This window comes from Poecile atricapillus, chromosome W, assembly GCF_030490865.1.
Source record: "Poecile atricapillus isolate bPoeAtr1 chromosome W, bPoeAtr1.hap1, whole genome shotgun sequence".
Lineage (NCBI taxonomy): Eukaryota > Metazoa > Chordata > Aves > Passeriformes > Paridae > Poecile > Poecile atricapillus.
In genome coordinates this window covers 11,922,961-11,946,080 of record NC_081288.1, presented here as the reverse complement: position 1 = coordinate 11,946,080, position 23,120 = coordinate 11,922,961, and the positions used below count along the sequence as shown (strand labels likewise).

General features: G+C 37.8%; 1 protein-coding gene across 2 annotated transcripts in view; it reads right to left on the bottom strand.

Annotated features, from left to right (window-relative positions):
- LOC131591889 (membrane-associated guanylate kinase, WW and PDZ domain-containing protein 2) overlaps window positions 1-23,120 on the bottom strand; it is a 706,821-nt gene that overhangs the window by 218,992 nt on the left and 464,709 nt on the right. For both annotated transcript variants that reach the window (XM_058862997.1, XM_058862998.1), the window contains exons 5-6: window positions 17,628-17,841; window positions 5,865-5,944 (exon numbers count right to left, since the gene is read on the bottom strand). In XM_058862997.1, the coding sequence (XP_058718980.1) occupies window positions 5,865-5,944; window positions 17,628-17,841 (294 nt within the window). The remainder of the gene's footprint in view (window positions 1-5,864; window positions 5,945-17,627; window positions 17,842-23,120) is intronic.

The following is a 23,120-nucleotide window of genomic DNA, read 5'->3' as shown; positions in this document are numbered from 1 at the left end:
ACTCTGGTCCTGTTTCTCCTGATGAGTTTACAAAATCTCCCTCCCTTTATAAATTTCATTACACATTCTAACTGAAAACTACTAAAGCTTAGCCATTTAACTTGGCAGCAAAATGAAAGAGAGATGCTCTCAGAAACTGGATGTGAGTAGCTTCAGCAGCTCCAGCAGGAACTCAAGCTACCATAGCCATTCTGATGTGGTCGTGTAGCCTTGGACCACCTTTCAGTAGCGCTGTAGTTTAAACTGTACTGTCATTTCAGCTCCAGTGTGCTGGCCCTGTTTTGGGGTATGTCACCGGTGAATGTGTTTATTTTATTCTGAAATTATATTATAATTTGAAAAGGTCTTACAAAATAATAGTAAACCTTTATTGCTGTTAGAAAATGTATTATTCACTGTATCTTACACCACTGATGAACATGCTGTGTTCCTTACAGGGGGCATTTGTTAGACACGTTATAATACTTTACACATACAGGGCCATTAGCAAAAATAATATTTCATATCTCTATGAACCTTTCCAGCTGTGAATCTCAGTGCACTTTACAAGCCAATAAGCTTCACAGGCACATGAAAGATGTGTTTGCATGACCCTCTTTCATAAAACTCAGAAATTTGATTTGTTTTCATGAAGCAGTTAGAATGAAAGCCTGAGGTTTTCCTTAGGAGAGACCATGGGACAAGGTAGTAACTTCCTCAACCTGCATTTAGCAACCTCTAAAATCCTCAGGTTGCTGGAAGCACTGCTGTGGGTTGCCAATACCTCCAAAGACAGGGATGCTTGCAGGCTGTGTGCTGTGACAGCAGGCAGCTATGGGATGCCTCTGTGTCCCTGGCATCTCCCCATTTAAATGCACTATCTGGGTGAGTAGTGGGAGCAGTGAGTGCAAGAGAGCCAAGTGCTCACTAAATACTCAAGGAAAATAGAAGGTTTTTCCTCTACTTTTACTCCTTTTCCTTGCAATTACCAACTCTATTTAAGATTAGTGTTAGCACTCTGTAGGGATTTCTGTGGCTGAGACTGTGAGAAGCTGTAATGGTTCTGAAGGCAAAGTAATACTTTGTAGTCCATTACAGCTTAAAGGACTTATCTCTGACGCTGATAAGTGTCCTCCAAGGAAGCTTCACTCTTTGCAGGACCTCCCCCAAGGAGATACCAGAATGTTGCCCAGCACACAGCCAGGCAAGGTGTGTACATGTGGACAGCTGATTGTCTTGAAACTTATCCAAGAATGATGAATTACTCTTATAAGCTGTGTCACTGAACCAGGTTGTCCAGAGAAGTGTCTTCTGAACTCCTAGGAAGAAAATCTAATGAGGTGACCCTTTTCTTATTTTTATTATCATTATTATGAGTCTGGCGTGGAATGGTGTTTTGGTCAATGAATGCCAGATGGTGTTGCCAGCATGAAATGCCCTTCCAAAGGTCATAACAGTTCAAGATATTTTGTCATGGTTTAATTAACCCAAAATTGAAAATGCAAGCTTGAGAAAACCATGTCAATATGTCAAGAAATGACAGAAAAAAAATCATTGTGATCAATATTATTACAAGTAATGCCAGCTCCATTACAAAACTGATTAAATAATACTTAAAATAGGATTAATAATCTGCAAAAGGGAGTTCTAAGTAAAAACAATCAAATAAAAACCTATTTGTAGGAAAGTATTTATCCTCTACAACTTGCCATTAGAAGGCATCAGAAAACATAACCAGTATCCATGTAAGATAAAAGTTCACTACATGGCTTCCAGTGAGAAATATGTGTAAGGGAATCAAGAAGTAATGCTTTGCCCATAAAACCAGCATGCCTGTGCCCAAAAGCATCTATAAAATAAAAAAAATGAAAGGTTGGTACATCTTACTGCAGCATATAAGGAATCAGGTAACCAATGATGAATTCTGCAGAAGAGCTGTGTGGGGCAGTGAGAGCATCAAAGGTACCACCTGTGACTGCAGGAATGGGGATACATAACCCAGCGAAATGGGATGGGGTGGGGTTCAGTTCAGCATGAAGGCTATGAAATGCAGCAGTCTGTCTGCATACAGGTGTTTACACAGGTGAATCAGGTGTCTGTGTCCTCTAAGTGCCAAAGCTGAGCTGACATTCACAGTCAATGAAGTATAAAGGCAACTCGGCTCACCCTACACAAACATCTATATTTTGCAGTCAAGTTGGTGGGTGGAGAGGAGATGGAAAGAGAGATGACAGATGAATGCTAGGTGAAATCAAAGTTTTATTTATAGTTGTAGGCCTACTTGTATTTGAAAACTAGGGGATAGGAGAAAGAAGGTTGACATAAAAAGAAAGAGAGGGTTAAGAGTGATAGACACTATGGCTTAGGATGGATTAGTAATGAAATCAGAGAAATTTTTAGAGGAAATAAGTGAAACTTGACATATCTGATCCCAGGAAATTTCAAGAGCAGTTTAATCCCCAAACTGGAAACAGAAGAAATTGTTGATATTTCTCCAGAATAAAAGTCCCCTAAAATGAATTAAAGAATTTGAAAAAATTAATTGCTACATTTTTTAATGAAAAATTAACTTTCTAAACCCTCGATATTTCATGTCATTACAGCTCAGCTGCCTTTCAATATTAAACTACATTTCTTACTGCCTTTTGGGACTTGTCATTCTTCTCCATATTCTTTCCTGAAGAACAGACTCAGTTAGAAGACCACTCACATAATATATCTGCAATCATGCAAAGCCTGTGAATCTGCTATGTTATATGACTTTACAGGAAATTCAGCAATGAGGGAATCTAGCTCACAGATGTAAAGGGGGCAGAACTATAACTTCTCTAGTTACTCTACACATAATAATTGTTTAACCAATTTTGGTGTGAAAAAAAATAATTCAAAAGTAGTATTTAAATTCAGAAAACCAAAATATTTAATTTATATTTCCAGGAGGCAATGAAATGCCAATTATTTCTATTAAGGTCAAGACTTTTTGGAGGAAATCAGAAATGTGTAAAGATTGCAGCTGTTATTGTAGAACTGCCAGCTATTACTTCTTGCTATTATGAAACTCAGATTGGCACCATAAAAACAGAGAAGAAGAGGCAGTTCTTGCTTCAAAGTCCTGCCATCTAAGTAGGTCTGGAAAAGCATAAGTCAAAGTAATTTGCTGAAACTCACACAAAAGTTCCACAACATAGAGACAGAAATGAAGATCAGCACTTAAAATCTCCTGACCTGCAAAGGGCTTTAGAGCAGTAGGTGTCATTAAAGAAAAACAGAAAGAGTCGACAGCATGCAGGTGAAGAAAGCTTGACTTGGTAGAGATCGTCAATCTCTTGGCAAAAGCATGTGAAAATGTTTCAAGAGGAGGGATGAGCTGGAAGGTTGACTCAGATTTTGTGAAAGGAAATGAGCAAGCACGGGGATTTGCAGCTACAGAAGCCAGAGATAATGAAGAAATTATATTTGTCAAAGGAGTATTGAAGAGCAGAAAGTGGAAGAGAGGAAATGCCTGGAGCAGAGGGGAGTCTAGAACAGCCTAGAATATCAGGACTCTGGTATTGTACTCTGCTTGGACCTTGTCTGGTGTGGAAACTGCATGCTGGTGGCAGAATGAAGAAGGAGGACTTGGCAGGATTTGCACTGAAAGGAGAATACTAAAGTTGGGTTATTCACAATGAAAACCTGATAGCAGAATCTGGTAGATGATAAAGACGTCATAATGTATCTCAGAGAATCAATATGAGTTTCAGATGTGACAAAATTAATGTCAGTGAAAAGCAAGAGTTATGCATATAGTGATAAAGCATCAAGGTAAGTATCATTTCCTACCTAAACACTGATGTCTTCCTAAAATTTTGTATCTCTGAGAAAAATGTGCCAGAATAAATCACAAAGTGTAACAGAAAGGGTGTTTGGCATAAAAAATTTACGAAGCCATAGCTGAAATTAATTCTTGAAGTCAGATTAAATTTAAACGAAAATTTCAGATCCCTGTGTGCCATAGCAAAGTCCTTTGAGTTGGACCTCCATGGCAAGGTATAAGCATTTTAAGGCATATAAGTGCTTTTTAAGAACTTTTTCCTCTGCAGGTATTGGATTTAAAAAAAAAGACGAATGACAATTTTGAAAAACAAGAACCTTAGAAAAGAGAGGATGTTGGAAGAACAATCACTGTAAGAATAGAAAATCTCTCCCTAAAGTCTTTTATGCATCACTCCAAGTACTTTGCATTAATGAGCTGAGCAACCTTAAAAGAACAACATGACCCAGCATACAACAGTGATTCAGTAATCCAGTAGTCAAATAACTATAAAATAATGCTATTTCTTTAATGCACTGATCTTCATTTTAAATTGTTTCAGATACTTAGATATTTTTTTAATATCTCAGTGCTGTTCTGATATCAGTATACAATAGTTAACAGGAAAAAAAAAAAACAACACATATTTACTCCAAGTACCTCTGTGCAATGTTACTCCACAGATACTGGTGGAATTTTTTTCCTGCTTTTTCCACTAGCATTTTCTAAGAAGACGGCTAAAGAATAGATTCACATAAGTAATGTGAGAGATTAAAAAATCTAAGCTCCTGTGCCCTTGTTTTGTTTCAGTATCAGACCTCTATTGTAATCACTGTAGAATTTAGTCTTTAGTGGGAGCTCATGTTGTCCGTGCTAGAATAAGCATCACAAAATCATTCATGTAATTTCTGATGTCAGAAGAGAACGTCAGAATTGCTGCTGAAATAAAGGAGTGATTTTTGGAACATAGCAATCTTTCAAAAGAAAGCCATTTACAAAAAAATCCAACCCAGGAACATTTTTTTACCAAACCACTGACCCTGCAATTCATATAGCCAGTGACTCTACAGTGACTTCTTAATCAGCCCTTAGTTTCCTTTCTGTTAATAGTATTTACATTAACCAAATGAATGTCTTTTGGAAAATTTAAAATAAATCAGATGCAGTACATGAAAACATGAATATATTTAAAATACTTAAAAATGCTTTGAATTAAAGCACATAGCATGCATGCATTTAATGCTCTGTATCTCACAACAATAAAATAAGTAGATGTCTTTGGAAATCATAACAACTGACTAATCGAACTGACATGGAAGTATAAAACAATGAAAGAAAACCCCCAAATCACAAATAGATCAACTGCAACACATTCTTGCCTTAACTTTATTAAATGATACTGATTACTGATAAACTTTACCAGAGAAAAATTAGAAATTGTACTCATATTATTTCTATTATTTCAGATCTCTGAATCTGTCAATATAATCTCTCCTGCACAACAGCTCCAGCTCCTTTAAACATCCTCAGCAGTACGTATGCTTTTAAGTTTTAAAGCATTAGCAATGTAGCACCCCCCGAATCCAGCCTTGAACTCTGACAGACACTGATCTCTTTTCTCCCTCCCACACCCTGTTTTATCAGACACTATTTTGTTTAAATTGGCTACTAAATAGCATAGCACTGTACCTTTAAATACAAATCAAACAATATTCATATTCCCACGGTGCTGCTAGTTTCCCTTATGCATTGAATCGCCTGTAGATTAAAAGCTCAGAATCTGAAAAGGATTCTGTTCTGCAGACCAAAGTTCTCTGTAGGAGATGAGGGAGAGGGTCAGTCCCGGAGTCACACACACAACAGGCAGAAAACACACTTGTGATCCTCAGCTTTGGATAGCATCAGAAAGGGGAATAAAAAGCAGAAACACATGGCACACTGAGAACTGGTATCACTTATGGCTTCTAACCAAAGCAGCAATTAAACACCTTTCATCATTCCCCCAAATGCCTGATTTTTGTACGAACTGAAAGACACACACACACACAAAGGAAAATCCCCTCTGAACAGCAAGGAAAACTTAATCACCTACCATTTTCTTTGCACTCTTCTGGAGGTTTAGCCTTTTTCGCAAGTCGTGGATCCAGCCATGATGTTGTCTTTGTGTTATGGCTGAAAAGAAACGAGATCACTCTGAGCAGACACATACTGAAAGGAATCAAGTTTATTCCTTAAGAAAAAAGGGTTAGTCCAACAAAATTGCAATCGATACACTTAATTTGCTTACTGGTTCTAAGTAGCCCTGAAGGAGGTGTAAGAGTAATTGTGCAAGGCAGTTGTAAATTTGGCAACCTCAGCTCCCTGTCCTCAAAGCAGCTATTTTTATTAAAATCAACTAGAATGTTGCCAAGTTAACCTCATTGAAAATGCAGAACTCATCCAGAGCAAAAGGAATTTATTACAAATACAGTGTTCTCCCGTTGATCGAGTGCAGGCGACAGGATTCTGTACCATTCTCACAGTTTTAGGATAGAATTATTTTCATCTTAAACCTGTCCTTTTCATAAATACAGGTTTTTTATTTCTCTCCAGCAGCAGTGACAAGGCATAGCAAAAGTGATGCAAATTACAGCATGCTCCTGCAAAGTCTACATTTCCGGACAGGGTGATTAATGATACTTTGTTTAACAAACCTTTATCTCTCCATATATAATCCTCCTATAGAGATAAAATAGATATGCACAAGCTGAATGAATCATGTGGCTCCTTTCTATACTCAGAATAGATCTTTGAGAAATCAGCCATCAAAGAGCATTGAACTGGCACAAATTCTTTTCTGGGAGATTATTTTGCCAAATGAATTGATACTTAGCACAGCTAATGAGACTTAAAGCCAGATCCTTTCAATGTATACCTTACCCATAAGCAATTAAATTTGGAGCCAAATATTGTAAATATATTAAAGAAGACTATAAAACAGAAAAAGATGTGATCATTACTCCTTGATTTTTGAGATGCCTTTCCTATAATACCATCATTCAGAGACACTTCTAACCCATGTTTTATTTATCTGATACATCCTAGGAGGAAGCTCATTCTATAAAATACTGAACTATTTAATTTATTATTAATTTGCTGCGTCATTTTAAAGTGTGCTTACAACTTTTCTTATAAACATTGATATAAGGTGTACAAAAACAGAGGACTGGGCAAAAAAAATGAATTAAGTTGCAATTGTTTGTGAGCTTGTTAGTTACTGACACAGTCCATGTGATCCCAACACTACTGGTTCCCCTAGGGAAAAAATAAATTAAATAGAACCAATTCCTTCTCCCACCTTGTCTTCCATGGCAGATAAATTTTCCTCTGCCTCGATTTCTCTCTCTCCAAACAGTGACAGTGCCTACTTCTCAGCAGAACTGTCACCATGTTAAAGCTTCCTCCACATTTTGAATAGGAAAGAATGTAGATCAGAGTTATGCATGGATAAAATGGCAACTAAAATGAAAATTGAGGCATTTAAATTATTTTTTCTTAAAAGCATTATCTAGTCTAGAACACCATACATGATAGGTGAAGATGATAAACAAACCTTCAAAGGGAAATCTTTGAGAGCTGAACTATATTTGCAGAGTATGAAGTACGATGAGCCAAAGGTAAGGTGAATTTGAAATGATGCCAGCAGCCTGTGCTTGATTGCAAGTGTAACTAAGACACTTTCTCAGAAGCTCTGGCTGCCTGTAGCCTCCTGTAGGGTGCATTTTTATGCTGCAGTCACAGCCCAACCACAGCTTGTGCAGACATACTTGAGCTAGTTTTAAATTAACTGGGGGAGATGCTCCAGCAGTGTCAGTGCTGTAGGATGGAGCTCAGCATGGGCTCCTCACCCCAGCATCCATCCACTGAGCTACTTGGGTGCATCCCAAGCACATGCTGAGCTCCACACCACCAAGGACACCCTGGTAGCAGTGCCAGAGTTCAGAGTGAGCTTGGACATACCTGTGGGATCTGCAGTTGCATCTCTGGAGTGTGGGCATGTCTGGACAACTGCCACTCTCTCCCAGCTCTTAATTCTGAATTATTTTAGGGAACCCCACTGACTGCAGGGACTAAATTAGAATCACAGATAGTTTCCTATGTCTTTAAAAGAGCAATATATATGACTACTACTAGCAACGTTTCCTGTGGTATAGAGCAAACCTCAAAGCCTTTTACAAAGGAAATAAAAATAACCACTTCTGTTTCAGAGGCAAGAAAATGGAAACACAGAATTGTGAAGTTACTGTCCAGAGCCACCACACAAGTCAGTGACACCAGCAGTACTAAAAGCCAGATCTGTTGCAAGTCAACTGGCCAATGTCCACCCATCAGACTAGGCCAATTCAAAAGCCCTGAAAGTGCCGCGATAATATTTTTAGAAAGCGTTTTCAAGTATCTGCAAAACAGGTGCCAAGCTGAAAACAAGCCCAATTCCATATCAATATTTAAAAATGTAAATTAGTTGAATTACAACCTTCAAGGCTTTTCTTGAAACTGAGAATGGCAACACTTACCCTTCCCTTTAGCATAAATGTGCCTTCCACAAACTGCGCAGGACTGATGTCCCAGTTTTGTGCAAGATGGCCATATCAAACAAAACCATAAAAAACATTAAAAAAAATCAACAGCTCTTCCAAGAGAAGAGTGATCCTTCAGTCTGCAGTGAAATTTCACAGAATGGAGATAATATTTCATTTAGATCAACGCTTACAGCACTCAATGTCCTCTTCTAGGTGATATTTGTCAAACCTGTTCAGCTACTTAGTAAAAGCAAAACTCATCCACAAGAACTTTTGGCTATGACAAATAATTGCAGGAGCAAAGAAGCTTTTGAAATTCATCCCTCTTTTCTTTGCCTGTTATCTGTGCCTTTTCTCTTTCCCTGCCTCTCCACTATATAATCTATACTAAACATACAATGCAGTGGGATTAAACAACTCTTGCAACGGGACTTTAAAGGCTTCTAGACTTCTTCTAGAGAAGTGCTCTAGTGGGTAAAAAATACTTTCCTGCTCTGAAGGTAGGACTTGAAAGAAGGCAGAATCAACCCCACCTGACTTCTAACACCTCCACAGTACCATCAATGCCCCCTTATGATCTCCCTAGAGATCATCATTCCTTGGATCATCTTAGCAACCAGGTACACAACACACAATCCTTCGAGGACAGACATGACTACCATCACGTTGCCTCAGTAAAAAAGGGAAATGAGTAGCTCTGTAGTACAGCATCATGTTTTTTATTCATGTCTACTTCTGTCCTGCATAGGAGGTTTCCTTGGCAGGGTGTTCCAGTCTCCCTTGTGTCAGCAGTTCACCCTTCAGCTCTGCAAAGGACTAAAATCTGTAAAAGTTAAATGGAGACAACCTTTATCTCCTAAACTGTTTTTAATATAATTTAAAGGAAGCCTTTAGGAGAGCTTCAGCTATGGGAGAGGAGACAGAAGGAACAGTAAATTGCTCAAATTAACACTAATGGCAGAAGTAACATTAACACTTATCTGCTGCATAAGCTGTGCACACTGAATGCTTTTTAAGCACTAAAAACCTTGTAGGGGACATAACCTGCCTACCTCACCACTAATCATGTGTGCCCATTTGGGAAGTCTTATAGACAACCAGAAGGAAAAGGGGCTGGGGATTTACAGATGAGTCATGAATGAACTGCAGATGAATTGCAGCAGCAGTTGTGGAATAAATGCTCAGAAAGGCATTTGGAGTTGTCAGTGATGGAATGAGAGTGAAGTGATGCAACAAAAGCATCCTGTGAGAAATACAGATGTGGCTCCAACAACATTTTACACTGGCCAATGCTTCATTACTTGCCATAACTATACCTTATCATTAAAAACATGTCTAGAAAGCCCATCTTTACATAATTTCAATGATTTTGATTACTAGTTAGGACTACTGAGATAAGTGCTGGCAAATCAACAATGCATGTCTTAGAATCTCTAAAAATCAATAGTAAAAACCAAATTTTTGAAACTTTTAAAGCAAAGCTTCCTTAATAAAGGATCCCTTTGGTCTTGCTTCAAGCAGGTGGAACATGGAAGAGCATAACTTTTTAAAATTCATCCAAATTTGTTACCTATGCACAAAATAGAAACTGCATATAGGCCTGAAGTATATTGTGGTGTTTTTTGTCTTTTATTTTTAAAGGTCATTCAGTAAAGCAGTGGAGCTTAATATTTTAGCCCAAAGTCAATAAAATAATTATTGCTGAACTAACTTAAATCATCCCTCTTTTCCAAGTATTTGCACCTAGCAGAAACAGTTTAATATAATCACAGTCATCTGGTATTAGTTGTACACTATTTTAAATATATGTTGAAAAAATGTTCTTCAACTGGTTTAAACAGAGTGAAAGAAAGCACAGAATACTCCCCAGAAGCCTTGAATCAACCTCATGTTCTTCTCCAGATTTTCTTTGTAGCTCTGCTTTTAAGGCTTCACAGGGACTGTTTAAATGCCTCTGTTCCCTGTCAATAGCTCTGGAGCTGGGTACCAGGACCAGAGGCTTTCTGGAACTCTCATTGGACACTACTCAATACCTTTAGGAGTAAAAAACATTAGGAGTGTGGCTTTTCTTATCTAACAAAGTGTTATCATTTTATTATAATTATTTGTTAGACAGTATATTATTTTATGTAAGATTTGACTATAATGGATTTCTGTTAACAATCTGTCAGTTTAAAGCACTTTGACAGATAAAGTTTCTTGTACTAACAAAGCCTTCAGGCAATCTCTTGAAACATTTTTGAAGGGAATATAGGAAGTGCTTACTGACAGGAATAGCCTTAATGTCTTTGAAAAGCATGGCAAACCTAGTCTAAATTGTGCATCTTGCAAGGTATGTAACTTGCATGTTATTGTGAAAAGCATTTCAAAATGGGCATTTACCAGTGTGCTGTTTCAGTGTGTTTGGGGACAGCACATATGGGTTTGCTTGGGCTTTTATTGTGAACATGTTACATTTAAGCTGGTCCTTGATCTAACAGCTTGAGCAGAGGGGATCATAAGAGAAGAAAACCACAGTGCTCTGTAGGCCCCCTAACTTCAACAGTGCTAACCCCTCCCTTTTCTCTGTGCTGAAGCATTGTGTATCTGCAGAGATTTTCAAGCTGCACAATAATGATCTTCAAGTAATTTATGTGTGGAGGGACTTGGATAGGAAAACAGAGCATTAAACCAGCAATTTTGCAATCCATCCATTGTGGGATGCTACCTAAACTTCTTGCACACATGTAGGAGCCAGAACAAAAGGAAGCTGTCCTCTCCTGGGAGAGGTTTGCATGGCAGCAGCTGTGACTGCCAGCTTGCCTTGCATTTCACGATGTGCTCAGAGTTCATGGTCCTTAAGAGACCCAGGCTTGGGAGTTCCTATCCTCTGAATCTTAGATGGCCTTGGGCAGTAGATAAGCACTTATGCACTCAGCCCAGAGACATGGCACTGCCTCTAGGCATTCGAAGGAGCAGAAGATGCTTATGCAAGACTTTTTTTGGAATATATAAATGCCTAAAGTCTCCTATGGTAATTTCTGCTATTGAAGTAATTCTCTTTGACTGAGGCAGTTTAATTTCTGACAAAGAATGGGCTTCATCCCATGTGACTACAAAAATTACATAGCTAATTGTGTAGGATTCGTCTCTCTTCAAGGGAGAGACACCCATGCAGAATAATTTATCTTACCTATCATTCATCAGAACCACCTAACCATAGGTGTGTCACTAAAGTGACATAATGCTGATATGTCATCTCCCAAATGGCCTCTGGCTGCCACTCCAGAAGGGTCCTGGTTTGGACAAGTTCTGTGTCATATCTGTTGCAATAATGGAGAGGTCTTGGGCTGTTGCTGTGTTCTACAGTGGTGCTTTGGCTTTGATCAGGGGGTCACTTTTCAAATTAATCTCTCTCTGTTATTTTCTTTCTCACACTAAGTGTTCTCCAAGCTTGTAGGCTTTTCACTTGAATTTAAACCAAAAGATGCACAGCAGGAGCTCACCTACTGCACTACATTCACAGGCTTGCAGCCCATGGCACCTGAAAAGACCTAGAAGCTGTGGCTGCTGGGTCATCAGCACCAAGAGTTTCAGTCTTCTGATACTGCTAATTTAGATATGGAAATGGTTTAGATCAGAAGGAACTGAGATTGATTTAACTCAAATCTGGTATCATGGATGGAGTTCAGGGCCTGAAGGTTGTAGAAAATTAAGTGTACTCCCAGAGATCCACTTTCTTCTCCATTTCATCTGAAAGGAATGCAATGTGGCTACACTGAAATATGAGCCAAATCAAAATGTGTGAATACAGCCAGAAGATTTCCTTCAAAAGGGTACTCCTGACACAAACTGCAAAGTACTGCAGATGTAGTTTTGGATATGTGGAGACATATTTACTGGTAGAAGAAGTTGTATTTTGGCAAAGTAATTCTGCCCTTATATATGGACAGGATGAATCAGCCTCTGGAGGTAATTTTCTCTCTCCATTGACCACAGAAGGAGTCTTGGCGACTGGTTTATGTTAGATACCTAATGCTATATGGCAAGGCAGGTGAGCTGATTCTTCTAGTTCAGTAAAGACAAAGAAGAAAAGTTATAACAACACTAAAAATATCAGAGGAAATGTGCTGGAAGATTAATTCTGCGGAGCACAGCAGAAGAGACCTTTGGGGGAAAGACCAGAAATAAGAAAGTGAGGAAAGACAAGAGGAGTTAAGCTGGCAGTTTGACCTGGATGTCAGCACAGATAAAAACAGCAAATGAGAGCAAGGGACAGCACTAGTACAGACTGATAATGTCTTTATAACATCAATAGATGAGAGAGAAAAAAAATAAAATTCAGCATTCCACAAATTCTTTCCAATTCTACCATCTTTGTGATCCTAATTAACTTGTCATGAAGCAAGGAAGTGGTCTCAGGAGAAAAGATCTCTCTTGGTTTCTTTCAGCTGCCTGTCCTTCTGTGTGTCATGCTGAAGTCCAAAATACATTAGAAATCTGGTTTGCTATGCTGACCAAAACTAACAGATCCAATCCAACATATAAACAAAGAAAACAAATTGCAGACAATTATAATGATATTCACAAGACCCCTGATGGATCAGAATTGTCAACACAGTGTATCATAGTGACACAAGATGGCTTGTTTCCCAACGAAAAATCCCATCAGAAGTGAATATTGCAACAGTATGTGGGGAAAAAAAATAAATCCTTCATCCTAATTACTACTTAATTCAAGTAGCAGAAATATCCAGACAACCAAAATATTTCAGCATTATGGACTGAAATTCTGATGATGTAACATACAAGCAGAAGTGCCAAACTAATTTATAAAAGTTCCTGTAGTTACTGCAGGATATAAAAATAATCTTGAGCAGGTAGAAGGGTATAGTTCTACTCAGTACTTTTAGTATCTTCTAGTACAAAATATAATAATGGTGTATCCAGGCTTAACTAAAATAACTAAAACTTAACTAAACTAAACTCCTTAATTAACTAAAATAGCTTTCTGATGCACTGGTGCACTCAGGAACAACAAAATATATCATGGTACTTCAGGTAAACAAGATGTTGGGATAAATGTTATTCCTGCAGTCAAAAAACTTTCCTGCCTTAAAAACTACTGCGAAGAAAACTCATCCCAGTGCAGTCCACAGCAATATTCTTGTACCTGTACTCTTCAGATATCACCTGAAATTGCACTAATATTAAAAAACTTAATGGCTGTTTTTTACAGTGAAAAGGAGAGTCTATTTACAGTGGACTACTTTATAGATGTTTTTCAGTCTTTTTTGGTACTTTCATAGTAGAGAAAAAAAGTCATTAACAACTAGAAAAGATAGTGCAACAGGTCCAAAAAGCAATGCTGACTATGCTGTTTTAAGAAGTAGGTGTTGAAGTAGCAAAGAGACTGAATGTCTGCAAGATGTACAGGAAAGTGGTTTGTTAAAACTTATGTGGCCACATTCTCCTAAAATTCATCAGCACAAGTTAAAAAAGATGATCCTTCAAATATGTTCTTCAGTGGTATTTATTCTAGACCTTTCCCCACTAAAAAAAACAATTAATGTAGCATAAGCAAAGGAAACCACATATGCTTTTGAACAGTAGAATCAAATAGCTTTAGGTTTCGTGTCTTACTGTCCCTGCAGCCCTTTCAGAGTTCTGCTGCCTGTGTGTGGAGAGAAAGCTGGAGAGAGACAGAAAACCAATTGTGCCTGTTACAAAAAGTATTACAATGTGTAGCCAACTGTACAGGACAGTCTATGATGTACTAATGTATGGGTTGGAGCTGGATCGTTGAGTAAGGGCCACATTTCAGGCTGACTGCACATGATAGCACAGGCACCCAGAATCTTGGTCCTTTTTTATTCACTTCAGCACTGCACTGGACCAACACAGCAAACACTGATTGCTTGGGATCTAGCACAACCAGCATCTGCTGACTTTGTGAGGACAACATAAACTTGGGTCTCTAGTATGGGGTTTCAGACTTGTTAGCAAGGCGAAGTCTGAAGTCTTTGGGGAATCACAGCCTTTCCTTAGCTCCGGCAGAGGGAAAAGCTAAAAATCAGCGATGACTATGATTTATTTAAGCATGCCAAAATATGCCACACTTATCAGCCATATTTAAAGCAGGGAAGAAGGAGAAAAAACTGGAGGATTTTTTGATGGCATTCCAATTTATATACAGTCTGTTAATTATTGCATGTTCTCATCAGCATATGTTCTCAGTGAAACCAAATGTAAGAGATGGAGTCCTCTTTGTGTAGTATGTGCCTGTATTTGAAAATTCATATTCATATGTAAGGGAGGCTGGAAACAGCCCAAGAAATGTACTTAAGTAGCTCTTCCTGAAAAACACTGGTAAATCTAACGCTGCAGGAAGAGATGCTCTTGTTCTGTCTGTGAATACTAAAATAGGTAAACATAAGGTCATGCACTTATGTCAAAAAGGGAACAAAAGGAAGAAACAGACCAATATATGCTCTAAAATACAACCATCCTCTGAATCATTCAGTGCATCTAGTAGATGATATTTTTTTTTTTTGTCTTTGTAGTCCTTGAGGCAGAGGAAATTCTTTCCACTGTGCTTTACAAAATGCTAACTGAACCATTAGTGATTAACAAATAAATAATCCTGTCTATAGACAATTATCCTTCCCCTTATGAAGTCACTTCCTCTCTCACTGTAAATCTGCCACACTATTCTGGTGGCAGTTTTGATAAGTGAGATCACATCTAAATTTTAGAGGTTAGTTTGAGGTGAGTGAATGAAAATGCTGTCATGAAATCTAAGACCTTTGGGTATACCTGTGACAAGTTGGAACTTGAGATAGTTTGCTGCTGGAAGGCTTTAGCCTTTTAAGGCACAATTCAAATGAGCCTCAAATAAAGCAATAAAAGATGCTGCCTAGAGTGACTCTTTTCCCCCCACTCATTGTGATGTACACTTTAAAAATGTTTGTTTTTCATCTATTATTTAATAATCTAGTACAATCTTTACTACTGTTCAGGGAGATGTTGTTAGACAAATAGGTTTTTGTTGTCTTTTTATCTTTCCGTTTTTTTGTGAAAGCAAATGGAGTCTCTTCATGCCATTAACCAAAGTGACTTGTAAACAAAGAGGCAATTTAACAGCATCCCCACAGCATTACATTCCTACTTAACCCTGAAAAGACTGTGCAATGTGAAAACTCAAATGATCAGAGTTGTTCCTTTTGCTAGAATTCTAGCAAATAATCTAGTATTTTTGCAGATGTGTAATTGCACTTTTTTGCAAATACATTGTTCAAGAATATAATCTCAAAAGCAAGGAGCCCTTACAATAGTCCTTCTATCCAGTCTGCACCTTTGATTGATTTCTTTGCTTTACATAACATTCATTTAGTGGAAGTGAAAGATAAGCATTGTCAGAACTGCAGTATAAACCAGAGCATTTCCAGGAAAGGAAGTAAGCTGCAACATCAAAGGAAGTTGAGGAGTGCAATGGCTGCTCTGTAGAGCATCAGGGCTATTTACCATCACTCAATCTTTTACAAAATATATATTCATTTTCTTTTAAATTACCTCCTGCAGTATTTACTACTCTCACAGTTTGGTGTGTTAGTGATCGACCCATCATCCCTTCCTCTGTCCCCCAAATGTCCCACAGGCTTTTGTTACAAGTAAAATAAAAGTGCCATATAATTCCCTCTGCTTTCTGTCAGAGCATTCAATATGTGAAGAAAAATTAAATTTGGGAGTAAGGTAAGAAGGAAACAAGGGTTTCAGCTAGCCCTGAGGTCATTCTAGCTCTTCTCTACATGCTTGGACAAAGTTATTATAATTATTCTTTTTCTGGAATAAGCATATTTTTGCCCTTTTCAGCAAGCACACTTATGTTTTAATAGTTACTGCTATTTTCAGCCTTGTGTATGCCAGAAGCTATGGTTGGTCATGCCAGTATTCATTAAAAAGTCTCATGCACAAACTTTATTCTTAACATTTGTTTACACTTCATGTGATAGTCACAACATTTTAAATTAAATACAGGATTTAAGGCATAATTGACACCACCAAATGTTATTTTTACCTACAAATAATCAGAATAACAGACAATGCTCCAAACTGAGGCAGTTCCTTAAAGCAAATGTTTTTTCTACCTCTGTAGTAGAGTTCTACTGATGGAAATGTTGCTTTTTCCATTGTTTATTTTTCTTTTGAGGAACACAATGCTATACCAACTCTGAAACTTGCTGTATTTTTATCCTGGTCATGTACATTAATCATAGAATCATAGAATGTGCTGAGTTGGATGGGATCCATCAAGATCATCCAGTCCAACTCCTGGCCCTGTGCAGGACACTCCAATGTCACCATGTACCTGAGAGCATTGTGCAAACCCTCCATTCTGTCAGGCTGGTGCTGTGACCACTTTCCTGGGGAGTCTGTTCCAGTACCCAACTACCCTCTGTGGTGAAAAACTTTTTCCTGATATCCAATCTAAACATTCTTGATTCAGCTTTAGGCCATTTTCTCAAGTCCTATCCCTGGTCACAAAGTGAAATCTGTGTCTACCCCTCCTCTTCCTCTTGTGAGGAAGCTGCAGACTGCAATGTGTTCTTCCCCCAGTGTCCTCTTCCCCAGGCTGAACAAACCAAGTGACCTCAGCTGCACCTCATAAGGCTTCCCCTCCAGACCCCTCATCATTCTTGTGGCCCTCCTTTGAAAGCTCTCTAAGAGCTCAATGAGAGCACATAGAGCATAAAGAACTTTCATATCCATTGCTTCAATGAGTTTACTAACTAGGAACAGGTATGTATAACCTTCCAGCAGGGAAAAGTTTCTACACATAACTAACTCTCCTTATAGTCCGCTCACTTATTTTACTATTCCTATATATAGCATGGTCTCCCTCTACTGATCATTAGCTAGTTTTTAGTTCACTTATTTTCCTTTCCTTTCCTTTAATTAGCAAAAAGCTTCACTTTCTCTACCTCTGTCCACATAAAGAATGACAAAACCAGTGATTATGTTACTTTTCCAGCAGAAAGCACCAGAAGAGCAGAAAGGCCTTGCTTTCAACAGAAGAAACAAAAGCTTTAATTCCTGCCATCAAAGTAAGCTGACCAGTTACCTACCTTAAAACTCTGCAGGCTTCCATCTAAATCACTAATGCAGGAATTGCCACCAGCCCTCAGGAGCTCTGACAGCCAGAACATTCCTGCTGCTTTAATGAGGAGGAGTGCAATGCTCCACTTCACCTTACAAACCATTTTCTCACCCAGTTGAATACAATACAGTTATTAAAAAAAAGAAGAAATAAGACTTACTCAATAAAGTAGACTTCCCCCTTTTCTGTATAGGCCATTTCCCAGTTATCAGGCAGTGGGCCCAAGTCATCATTCTCTTCAGGTTTAGTCTGTTTTGTTACATCCATATCCTCCTTTGCTTCTTCAGGTTGACCATATCCTGGTGCAGGAGAAGGCTGGGTGGTAGATGCCTCACCCGAGACAGCTGTACTCTTCTCTTCATGTTCACTTGATTCTACAAGAGAATAAAAATTACAGGTTTTGGATATCCAGGTTAATGGCAAAGAATTTACTGTGTGCAAGTCCGTGAACTTCAAGTCTTAAAATAAAAAGTCTGTTGGGTTTACAGAACGGTCCCTCTGATGATTTATTTTATTTAGAACACAACAGAAGAAAATAAAGCAATAAAACCAAACTGAAACAAGAAACTAGTAAAGAGTTCTGTCTCATTCTGTCCCAGGAGTCCTTCTAGACTAGCAGGAAGCACAGAGCAGAAGGCAGCTGCTCTAGCAGCTCTCATGTCTCATGTCTTAACTTTTAAAACTATACTCATAAACACATATATATATATATATAAAACAACTACCTCATTGTTCTACTACAGACTACAGATCCTTTTCATATAAAAAAAGTATATGCACTAATTGCTTTATCCGTATCCATATATCAAAGAAACCAATGACATCCATTGACTCACAGTGATATATTAACCACAAAGTTGTGATTTCATTGCGAATATGACCTCTGGGAGGCTTTGTTTCCCACAACCAATATCAAATGCTTCAACATGTCAACACTGTAGTCTATAGTAAGGTGCAAGAAGATGACAATTTATTAAATGATCTAATAGTGCACCCAGAGCAAGGAACTATGCAGATTCCTGTGTGAAACATATAGGAAGGTGTAAGACAGCTTGGGTGAAATGCTCTAATTAGTGATGCTTACAACAGCAAGAAAGAAGAACAACAAAAAAATTAACAAAACTGTTTATAAAGGCTTAGATTTTAATTAACCCACAGAATCAAAGCATGTGATATTATGGCAAGCAATGCTAAGAGATAAAAAGTTCAGGAGAACTAGTAAAGATAGAATGAGCAGTATTCAGAATGCAAGAAGAAGAAATTTTTCATTTCTAATGAAAAAGAAAAATGGTAAGTATAATCAAAGTTAATTTTAATTAAGTCATGAATTTGCAATGATCTGCTGCTTGGGACAGAATTGTGCAAAAGGTGAAAACTAGATTAAATTGTTAATGATGAACACAGAAAAGCAACATGGGCATCTAACAGCAAAACAGTGCAGTCAGTCTAGAAAGTGGGATACAGTCAGGACATTAAGGCTAACAACAAAACCTTCTGTAAGTGCAATGATAAAAATAAAAATTAAAATAAAAATAATACAAAAAGCAGATCCATTCTACTATGTGGGAAGGAAGGAAAGCTAATAGTTTATGACTCAAAAAACCCCCAAGGCTATTAGTGCTCTTTTTGCCTCAGTCACTAGTACAAAAAAAATCAGCTGTGATTAAATGACTAACATAATATCAGCAATAGGGCTTAAGAAGGTGGAGTGGGCAGAGAACAGGTCAGGTGAAACACAGATGAGCCAGCTGCTCTCAACTGGCAGAGCTGGATGAGATGGAACCCAGGGTACAGAGAGTAGCACATAAGCAGGCTCACGGCAAGTAATGGCAACACCTTCCTGTGGAAAATAAACTTGGAAAGGACAAACCCAACGCTGGTTTTATCAAAGTATCTATGATGGAGGTTTTTAGATAGTTTTTTATTCTTAATTTTTGAGTACCTAAGTTTCCTCTGAAATGATTTACTCAATTAGGCCATTTTGTCTTTTTGTAACTGAAAAGTTACATGAAACTGTAACTGCACATCTTTTTATTTTTAATTCCTAGGATTGGAAGTAAGAATCAAACCACCTACATGTAAACTCTTCAGAAATCATAAATACTTGTCAAGACTTTTGAGGAAGAAATTGTGTCAAACTAATCTTTTTTTCTTTACATGACATAGTAAAAGGTGATGCTTCTTGGGGATAAATGGCATATACAGCTTTCCTGGTCTTAAAAAATACTTTTGACATTGACACATCAACCCTTTAGAATAGCATGGAAAAAAACCCAAATTCAACCTTGGAAAGGGCAATGATCTTCAGCTCTACATCCACATGCAGCTCATGCTGCTAAACTCATGCTTGAACCATGTGGAATTAGAATCATTTTATGCTGTTTGGAAACATGAATCTCTCTGTCTGTAGCATTTTCATATATGTAAAAGTTTCCTATAAAGCAGAGATGATATATGGTCCCCACTTCCCCTGAGAATAGGACAATGTAATAATTGCTGAATAATTTTTTGGGTGTTTTATTCTTATCTTTTAAAAGCAAAAGTCTTCATCTGCTTCAGGCATTATTAACAGACCTGTGAGTTGTATTCCTGATGTTGCCTGCAGCTTTGACCACATTTCTACCACAGGAAGGAAGATATGCAGATTAAATTGAATATAAGGATTAAGGTCACATGGTAGGTATGACCACAGTAGAACAAATTCATTTGGGGCATGGGTGCATCACATACACAGACTATTCATCAACCAATTCGTCTGATAGAGCACAGATGTGGTGACACTGCTGTGTCCTGGGATTTTACCATGATATCTCTAGTATGTGTTCTTCCTCCACATCTTATTTTCAACAGGTCTGAAGAGAAAAATCATAGACTTGTGATTTTCAATATCTATATTAACAAATCCCAGCCATCATGATGACAGAAAGAAGAAAAAAAAGGTGAAAATTGTTTCTACTATTTACAGTCTAATTCTTGAAATTTGCCCTCTAAACATGTCAGAGGACTTTGTAACTTTATTCCTTTATTTTAATGTTGCAGATTATTCATGCAGAGAATTTAAAAAACTTAGTCTCTTCATCCAAAAGAAGCAACTAATATGATCCAAGTAATACTAGCAAAGAAAAAATAAATTATTAAATAGTAATTTATAGATTAAATTTAAAGATAAAATTCATAGATAAAATTCAAATTTAGTAATTTAAATAGAATTTAAGAAATTAAATTCTGTACAGGAAAGAGTCTATCCTTTTAAAATAACTGTGGAAACAAGAGTAGTTTAACTCATATTTGCCAATACATGTGTATTTTTTTCTTGTGAAGATGTAACTTTGCAGCCTTGGAATTTCTCCCTTTCCCACAGAGCTGGAGCCATACTCAGGGCTTGGTGCTTTTGTGTGGAGGCACTGCTCCCACTGACTCCTGACACAGTGAGAACCAGGGCATGACATGGGCAAGGAAATCGGGAATCATGGAGACTGGGTGAGCACAGGGCATTGTGTGGCTCATAGGATGTGACTTAGTTGTGATAAATTGAGTCTAAAGAATGCATCTAGAAAAATCAATGGATACCAAGTTTTGTATGTTTTTAAATCTCATGGCTCTTGGAAGCTTTGTATGTTATTTTCATGCCTCTGGCTGTCTTAGCTGTGTAATAATAAAACAATAAACTCAACCTGTATCCTGGGACTAGTGCACCTTGCATGGTGAGTGATGGCATTGGGACTCTGGTCTTTTGTTCATTCCTAAGGCCTGGAATGATAATTTTGAAACTTTATGTCATATCTTATGCCTCAATTAATTTGAGCCTTACAGAAATTAATTTTCTGGGTGCAACTTGTCATTGCTCAAGTACTGTCAGAATAATGCACATACATAAGCATGCTTTCAATGCTAAAAAGAGATCCTTCTGGAGTTTGGATGATAAACTTCATCAGTCAGAAGTGGAAAGCAAATGTGACACGACCAACACCGTGTCAAATACTGATGCCAATTGTTAAGGAAACTGACTCAATCCCTTGCAGACATAAACAGTGACAGCAGTAAAAAAGGTTGAATGTCTGACAAGTTTCTGATTTCAATTTGATCAAGACTCTTTTTACCTCTTTGGTCAAAGCATCAGTCTTGCAGAAATCATTAATCTCAATACAGTGTCCATCAGGAAAGTTTTCTTAAGTGCAATGTCTCTCACCCAGTAATGTGGACAATTGCACTAAGCATAAGAAACCAAATACTATGCCTAGACTTGCCCATTTTAACAGTTAATCTATAGATTATGTCTCTTATATGTTTCTTGGCAAATAGTAAGGGTCTTCATTTAAATTTAGCCATTTAGGCTCTTCTGTATCTGTGGACTGAATTATTCATTCTAAACCGAAGAGGTGATGCCTTAAAATGTGTATACAAAACAGCTATTCTCTCTTAAACTTCAAAATTTCTTTTTTCTTCTTATTTTATATGAACAGAGCAAATAGCTCAAACAAAAAAGTATGGCATTTAGGCATATAATTTTCTAAAGCTGGATTAGATAAATCCCATCTTCCAAATCATACTATTTTGTCTTGAGATAACTTGATCCATGATGAAGGACTGAGAGTGCTCCATCCTAAAAAGGCCAAAAGCCCCATCCTGAAGCACTGAGAAGAATTCCTGGTGGCTTCTGGGCTGAGGACAGGTGATACAAATCAGGAAGAGTAAACATGTTGGGCAATTATGGTCACTTTGTCCACATACAACTGTCTCAGGGAAATCTGATGGATGTGAAACAAGGCATATGGAAGGTACTAATGAAAAATTGCTAAAGCTCAACACTAGCAAAGGTGATGCCAACTGACACTGAAAAGTTGCCTGGAAATTCAGACTAAAAGCACAAAGACCTCTGTAACCACAGATATCACTTAATTGGTCTGATAAGGATGGGTTTCTTTTCCTCAGAATCATCTAAGATCTGTTACTATTTGAACCTCGTGGTCCTATGTGTTAGAGCAGTCCTTTGAGTTGACAGGCTTGGATATGCAGTTAATAAGCCATTAAATTGATGAGCATCTATAAAAAATGAATCAATGTTTCAGATGTCCCACGAGTCTTATAATTAATAAAAGCCTCCTCCTGGAAGTGAAGTATTTAAAACAGAGCACACTTTCTAAAAGAATTGGCAATAACAAATGTCCTACCTTTGTTGATTCTTTTTAAAAACGAAAATGCTCTCTCCAACAAGAGTTTCAAAATAAATTAATTAATTAAAATATTCTGGTTTTCCTGATTGTTTAAAGACACAAATTACAAAGGCACTGACATTTTAGAGGTGACTAAGCCTCTGTCAGCTCACAGAGAAAATGACTGCAGTAACAGGGTCTGTGGGAGCCACACTGGCCAACAAAAGCAACACAGCATGTATGTACAGAGCTGCTTTGCTACAATCCCCAAAGTCCTCAATCAGTGTAACTGAAACAAAACCCTGCTTATAAAACCATGGGAGCCAAAACAGGCACTGCTTGTTCTGCTGGCCACACCGACAGGATTTACTTTGGGGGGGAGAGGAGGGGGAAGAGGGGGGGATGTCTTACACCCATGCTCATGTGTTTTATTTTGTTACACAGCACATGCCAGTGCCTGCTTCTTGGGTGCTGCCTAGTCATTGTTCACACAGAATTTG